This window comes from Agrilus planipennis, unplaced genomic scaffold (genome assembly GCF_000699045.2).
Source record: "Agrilus planipennis isolate EAB-ADULT unplaced genomic scaffold, Apla_2.0 scaffold7, whole genome shotgun sequence".
Classification (NCBI taxonomy): Eukaryota; Metazoa; Arthropoda; class Insecta; order Coleoptera; family Buprestidae; genus Agrilus; species Agrilus planipennis.
The window spans coordinates 1,283,617-1,290,430 of NW_020439340.1; the positions used below are offsets into that span (position 1 = coordinate 1,283,617).

Here is a 6,814-nt window from a genome sequence, read left to right on the forward strand (position 1 = left end):
AAAATTTTTTCAGTCTGAAGATGGTTGAATAAACCGAAACGTTACAATTAACATATAGTTGTGTAATCATTTGACCGCCACCTTGGAAAAAACTACATAATTTAGTACGTATTAGAGGCATCGCTTTTTCTTTGCAGTAATTTTTAGAAAAGTCTTATCCTGCCTGCTTTATTTTAAAATAAATTATAAATATTATAAATGTATGCTTCGATGTAGTAGTATTTTTTGCTAATTGTTGGTTATAAACAGAAAAGCGTTGTCTAAAATTACAAAAATTATAATGAAAACATTTTAAAAAAAGTTTTAATACGTAATCAACAAACACATCCTAAAAAATTACCAGTTTCCTCTTCCCAATTTTTGATGCAAAACCCTAATTATTATCGGTGATCAATAACTACAATTACCGTTAATTTAAAATAATAAATAGGTGCAATTTCCTTCATTTAAAGTTCTATTTTTCAATTTTTAAAAAATGTAAAAAATAATATTTTCTTATAATATCGCTAGCGCAATTAGGATATTTTCCCTAATTTTATGTGGCAAAGGTATAGTACGAAGTCGTAAACGGGCCTAAGGAATCTACGGCACCCCCTCCCGGCAGTATGCATGTCAACGCCTTGTCGGGGTGGAGATTCACATCCAGGAGGAAATGTCATACTATTTTCACGATTTTTTTCAGGATACGGATTCGCTTGCTGAGGGAAATACTTGTTACATATCTGAATTTAAGGTCTACAATAGGTATCACGAATTAGAAAAAAGAGAAAAGGAGCAGAAGGAGCTCCGTTGGGAAAAGGAACTCGAAGAGGCGATGAATGCCTCGGATCCTTTAAACAAAGTCATAACTGGAACAAAGTCGGCCGAGGAATTTCCAGGGAAGAACAAACTCAAAACGAAGGAACAATTTCGCAAACCCGGAAAGGTAAATATGTACCTAATTTAAAAAGAGAAATATGTGGGACCCTACAATAATTTAAATCCTAAAGTTTTGAACCTATTTATTTTTATTAAGTATGTACTTAATTTTTTATTCAATTACAGTCAAGAACTTTAACATTTAAAGATTCAGAAGGCTGGAAAAAACATGGCGAACAAAAGGGTTTGAAAAACTTTTCTTGCGAAACAACCCCATCTGATATATGTCCCCCTTCATCAGTTACAACTGAAAACAAGACAAATCACACCCTCGATCCAAAAATCGAATCAATCGATTATATTGATAGGTCACCCTCACCTTTAATAGAATAGAACACACTCGACTCGTCAATTGTTTAGCCTTTTAATGTTTTATACATATGTACCTACCCAATTTTAAATGTAGGTGGACCACATTCTTATGTAAAAAATATTTTCTTAAACTAAATGTAGTTTTATTTTATATCACATTACCCTGCTGCTTCTCCTACTTTTTCAACTGAGTAGTTATGAATCATACATGTTGTACAAAAATATCCAAGTGGAGTTTATAATATTTATAAACGGCGGAATTGTTAAATGGCAGTACAATATTAAATTCCTACCTTATAATTTTCCAAATATCATCTTGCAAACACACATATTTAATTCATAGTTTATTACATCGTAAAACTCCACGAAGCCACGATACACTTAACAAGCCACACGCTAAAAATTTATCAAAATTAAACTTAAAGGAAACGGAAGAAGGTCGAGATTATTTTTTTTGGAGAAAACAGATCTCCAAGTGTCAGGTTTGTCAACTACTATTTCAGCTACCAACCGTTGGATGGCATTTATTACAGTAAGGTATCTGTCTAAACCAAACTTGCTGTTTCATTGCTATAGAAACATGACAACACATTTAAAATAAAATTAAAAGAACAATATGAGTATACGCAGTTAATTTTGCTATTACAAACATATTAATAAGAATAATTTAAGGTTTTATACTTATATACACAAAAATAAGAACGAAGAAACTGTAATTTGAAATTTGTTAATTTATAACGGTAAATAATGGATAAAATTCCTATTGATTTTTATGCCGCCCTGTATATTCTTCATTTCTTATTAGAAAAAGTCGCGTGTTTAAAAACTTCATGCGCAGCTAATCATATACTACACTATACATCAGCTGCTTGATGAATCATTTGTTAGTTGTTATTGTTAATTTATTAATATCCTTCCGTTTTACATGTGTAATGTGTTCAAGAGCTTATGGGTCATTTCTATGCATAAATTAGGTGGCCTTGAACGTAAATGTAGTAAAATTACATCATGGCAACAAAACAGTAATGAAACATCAACAAATCATTAACAGGAAATAATTCTTCATTAATTAGCTATCAATAAACCGAATCGAAATGAGTGAATCTAACCAACAACCGGCAGAAGAAAATGCAAACGTAAAAAGTAAGTTACATATATTCATCATACCATTTTTAATGCTTTAAATAAATTCAATTAGCTATAGATTTTTTTATTATTGTTTTCAAACTACTAATGTTATTGTTGTGTTAATGGTAGTGTTATCTATTTATATGCTTATCAATTATCGTGCAGGATGCAGGTTCATTGTTCTTAAAATAGCCACACAGATTACTTAATAATTTGAGTGATGATGACTAAATTGTTTACTATGCTAAGTAATTTTGCACGATTTATTTAAACATTTAGCAGTTGAAATTAATCTAATTTTGTCTCATTTTATATGCAAACAGTAGAAGCAATTGTCCCAGATGATACAAAAAAAACCATTCGCAAGAAAGTATGGGAATATATGGAGAACAACAATATAGCAATATTTCCAAGGCCAGTTTATTTCAGAATACCAAATTTTAAAGGACGTGAAGAAGCAGCAAAGAAATTATTGGAATTAGAAATTTTTCAAAACAGTAAATTTATTGAAGTTAATCCTGATAAGCCACAAGAACCAGCTAGAATCTTAGTACTAGAACAAGGAAAAGCTCTCTATGTGCCTGTGCCTAGACTTAAAGAAGGTCTTCTTAAGCATATTACTGTGCCAGAAAATGCTTCCAAACCTCAAATACGAAGTGCAGTCAGTCGTAGGGGATTAGATGAAAAAGGAAAATTAATAAATATTGATGACAAAATAAACCTAGATTTACTGGTTGTGGGAAGTGTGGCAGTATCAAAATTAGGTGGCATATCATTAATATTTTAGCAATAAGTTGATTAAAAAATAATGACTATTTGTTTCAGGCCAGAGAATTGGGAAGGGCAGAGGCTATGCAGACTTAGAATATGCAATATTGAAAGAAATGAAAGCTGTTGATGACTCAACAGTTATTGTGACTTTAGTTCATGACTGTCAGGTCTACAATACCAAAAATGTTTATATATACATTATTTTAAATATGCAATAATACTTTAAGGTGTTTGAAGAAATCCCAAGTAATCTGTTTCAACCGTTTGATGTCCCTGTTGATTATATAATTACTCCAACTCAAATAATTGAAGTTAAGACCAGCCTTTCACGTCCTCCAGGCATCATTTGGAACCTCTTGTCTAAAAGAAGACTGAATGTAATGCCTGTGTTAAAATTATTAAAAGAAAAAGTTGAAAAGTTTGTATTTTTAACTCAATTTATTTTTGTACACACTGATATGAAAGATTTGTAGGGAAGGGGTGGATACAACATTGAAGGAGGTCGATACAGATGTTGAAGAATTTAAAGATTTACCAAATAGTTACTTCAGAAGGCGAAGATCGAGATTAAGGCCTAAAAGACGATCTGTTTCTCAAGCAGATGGGGAGAATAAGGAGAACGAAAGGAAAAGTCGTCCACAAAAGCATCGGTTTTTTAAAAGGACCAAAGTGTTTCGAAGCAATGATAGACAGGAGAGACAGATTAACGGCGAAGTAAGACAAGCCACATTAATGAGAAAACCTGTAAAAGTTTTTAAAAATTGTTTTTAGGTGAAACATGAAAACGAACAGCAGTCGCACAGTAATAACAATAATAAAAACTTTAGAGTTAAACATTTTCGAAATAAACCTAAACCACCTATCGATTTCTCTCTGATGGTAACTAATATAGAAAAGACTGTTCGCATACGGGAACTAAAAAATGCTCTCATGGAGTCTGGGATCAAGCCTAATGACATTACATGGCGCGGTGGCAAAGGATTTTGCTATCTTCATTATGCAAAAATGAATGGTAAAATTTTTTTAAAGCAAATTACTCATTTCATAACGTTAACATCTACATTCCCACACGAATAACGTATTGAAAAAATTCAGATAGAACTTACAATTTTAAAAGATTTTTTTTTTTGTAAAATATTTTACATTTTCTTTATACTCATGTCATTTCTTTTTTTTGTAACAGGAAAGAAAAATGACTCAATTGAACCTCGTCAAATTGATAATGTCATTGAAACATTAAAAAATCTAAAAATAAAGCCTGACTGTGACTCTCAGTTGGAAGTTACAATTATGGATCGTATATCTAGAATTGAAACAACTGATGTCACTGCAGTTTGAATTGATGTCTCTTAACTCAAATCAACTTCTGTAAATACTTGAATCGTAGTTAATAACAATAGTTACTCGTTTATTTTTGTACTTTCTATTGATATATGTATTTTCTCATATAATATTGATGTAATGACGAAAATGCTAGGTGAAATTTAAACTTGTAATGCTATCCCAATGCCTGGAAGGTTAAACAAATAAGGAAAGTTCATTTAAAATTAAATTGAATAAGAGAAACGAAAGAGCACGTATTAAAAAATTGAATAANTATTTTTTTTACGAAAACTAAGTTGTTTATATGATGTTACTCAAAACACCCCCATCTAGGTTTAGTCATGTAAACAGTATTACCCATGAACCTTTTTGATTTTATCAAGATGTAGGCTCATGTACCTTTCATTTGATACTACTTTCGACCATATATACTTGCATGATACTCGCGAAATGTTATTTTCTAGGCGAGCCGTGTGACCGATCGGTCGGCACTTTTTTTTAAAAGCAAAATACCGAAACATTTAATTTGATACATTATGGTACATGTACCCGTGACTTACGCAAACACTACTTCCAAATTACTACTTTTCAATTATTAAAAAATATTGTTAGTTTTATCAAAAACGTAAATATCAAATAGTTTGCGTGTACAGTAAATATCAACTTGTAAGAATTAAAAAAGTTTTCATCACGAGAGTTTGTTTTTACCTGTGACGATTATGCAGGGAGGAAACATATAAATGGTGAATGTTCCTTTTTGTAATTCACCGACCATTTTTAAAGAGCGACAAATAAGAAAACGTATCTGCTAATATATACTGAGACTAAAAACACACAGAAACTGTTGCAAACCCACTAACGTCTAAACATTTTATATATTGACGTAACGTTTGTCGATCACCTTTACAAAAAAGAGGAACATTTATGAAAGTAATAAAAAATAAAATACCGTTTAACGAATAGCTTGAGCCATATGGAGTGGTGTTAACATAAAGTCAAAACTGGCATCTTTCAAGTTTGCTCCTCGAAGATTAGCTTCTTGTAAATCACTTCCAGATAAATCACAATTCTGTAAATAAATAAAAAAATCGTTTTTAATATTAAATAAGATAATTTTGACTTTATTAACAACATACTTCGAGATCAGCTCCAGCGAGCACAGCAGCCCTTAAATCACAGTTTCTTAAGTTTGCATTTTTGAGTGTAGCCACCCTAAGATTAACTCCTGCCATGCAGCTACCTTCTAAATTAGCTCCTTTTAAATTAACGCCTTCCATATTCGACCTAGTTCCACAAGGATCTTCAAAATTACAGTTTTTCAATTGAGAACATTCCATATTTGCACACAGACCTTTCACACCTTAAAAAATAATTACATGTAGATTAGCCTGTATAAACAATTCAAAATGCAGTTAAAAAACATTATTTAGAAGTTTAAATACAACAGCAGTAGTAAACAATTTTCCAACTATCAATATAGAATGATGATCTTATGGTAAAAGTATGTAAGGACACAAGAAGCTTTCAATTTTCTGGTACTTGAATACATTTACTCTAATTTCTGGGAAATGAAGTATAAAATAAATCATATTAAGCACATACCCAAAAGTTGAGCTCCATCAAGAACTGCATCAGCAAGATCAGCTCGTTCTAAGCAGCAATAACTCAAATTAGAACCTGCAAGTTTGCAACCTCTCATATTAGCATATTTAAAATTGATATTTCTTAAGTCTAATTTGCTTAGGTCAGCACCTGATAAATTTACTCCTTGAAATCGAAGCTCAGAAGAACAAGGGCAACATATTAATGCATTAACAACATCTCTTCTTGTTAATGGCAGTCTTTCTTTAGGAATTTTATTTAATGAAACTATGTCTTCTAAAACTGGAATTACTGATTCTATACCAAAGAATCTGGCTTCCTCAAGAATACCCTCTGGGTTTATGTTATTATCATATATTAGTTGTCCACTACGTAAATAGTTTAAAATTGGTTCAAAGTATGTTGAGCTGCGATCAATGAGATATGCACCATTTTCATCTATGTTACTTGGAGTAAATAAAAACCCTGTACCATCTTCAGCAAACATTCTAGCTAACATGCTGTCAGGTTCTTTGCTCTTTAAAGTGCTTTTAGAGGTGGTAAACAGCTTGCCTCCCACATTGAGCTTTATCCAGTCAGAACTCTTACCCTCTGACCAGTTCTTGCTTTCACTGCAATGTATGAAATCTTCTCCCGATGATACAAAGATCACATCATTATCTCTAATTGTGTTTAAGTCATCTATTTCACAACCTTTTTCATTGAAGATTCTTTTAATTGTCATTTGCACATTAAATTTACGGTGTAGTTGAAAAACTAA

The 6,814-nt window shown here is 31.6% G+C and overlaps 3 protein-coding genes across 6 annotated transcripts in view; 2 read left to right on the forward strand and 1 right to left on the reverse strand.

The window, feature by feature from the left end:
• Positions 1-1,366, forward strand: part of LOC108734236 (serine/threonine-protein kinase 32A) — a 46,148-nt gene extending 44,782 nt beyond the window's left edge. Inside the window, exons 11-12 of the mRNA XM_018465702.1 lie at positions 683-925; positions 1,045-1,366. Of these exons, the coding sequence (XP_018321204.1) occupies positions 683-925; positions 1,045-1,251 (450 nt within the window). The 3' untranslated portion in view covers positions 1,252-1,366. The remainder of the gene's footprint in view (positions 1-682; positions 926-1,044) is intronic.
• The window catches only part of LOC108734238 (BTB/POZ domain-containing protein KCTD9), a 60,081-nt gene extending 53,273 nt beyond the window's left edge, over positions 1-6,808 (reverse strand). Inside the window, exons 1-4 of one of the 3 annotated variants that reach the window (XM_018465706.2) lie at positions 6,055-6,808; positions 5,589-5,812; positions 5,402-5,521; positions 3,404-3,489 (exon numbers count right to left, since the gene is read on the reverse strand). In XM_018465706.2, coding sequence (XP_018321208.1) covers positions 5,405-5,521; positions 5,589-5,812; positions 6,055-6,778 — 1,065 coding nt within the window. In that variant the 5' untranslated portion in view covers positions 6,779-6,808 and the 3' untranslated portion in view covers positions 3,404-3,489; positions 5,402-5,404. Of the gene's footprint in view, positions 1-3,403; positions 3,490-3,846; positions 3,872-5,401; positions 5,522-5,588; positions 5,813-6,054 lie in introns of those variants that run through there. The other 2 variants (XM_018465707.1, XR_003231984.1) reach the window with 2 other exon arrangements.
• LOC108734237 (methenyltetrahydrofolate synthase domain-containing protein) lies at positions 2,047-4,584 on the forward strand. Of its 2 annotated transcripts, none has more exons than XM_018465704.2 (7): positions 2,047-2,373; positions 2,682-3,122; positions 3,184-3,296; positions 3,357-3,547; positions 3,603-3,843; positions 3,901-4,141; positions 4,313-4,584. In XM_018465704.2, exons 1-7 carry the CDS (start codon positions 2,325-2,327, stop codon positions 4,465-4,467), a joined length of 1,431 nt encoding a protein of 476 aa, XP_018321206.1. In that variant the 5' UTR covers positions 2,047-2,324; the 3' UTR covers positions 4,468-4,584. The 2 variants fall into 2 exon arrangements, with proteins under 2 accessions (XP_018321206.1, XP_018321207.1); XM_018465705.2 differs by lacking the exon at positions 2,047-2,373 and adding an exon at positions 2,477-2,606.
• Positions 6,809-6,814: the final 6 nt, after the last annotated feature.

What these genes read in the sequence shown, in the direction of transcription:
- LOC108734237 (XM_018465704.2), top strand. Translation starts at nt 2,325, where the DNA reads ATGAGTGAATCTAACCAACAACCGGCAGAAGAAAATGCAAACGTAAAA. An exon ending in AGAGACAGATTAACGGCGAA is followed by an intron (nt 3,844 to 3,900) that starts GTAAGACAAGCC and finishes AATTGTTTTTAG; the next exon opens with GTGAAACATGAAAACGAACA. An exon ending in TCATTATGCAAAAATGAATG is followed by an intron (nt 4,142 to 4,312) that starts GTAAAATTTTTT and finishes TTTTTGTAACAG; the next exon opens with GAAAGAAAAATGACTCAATT.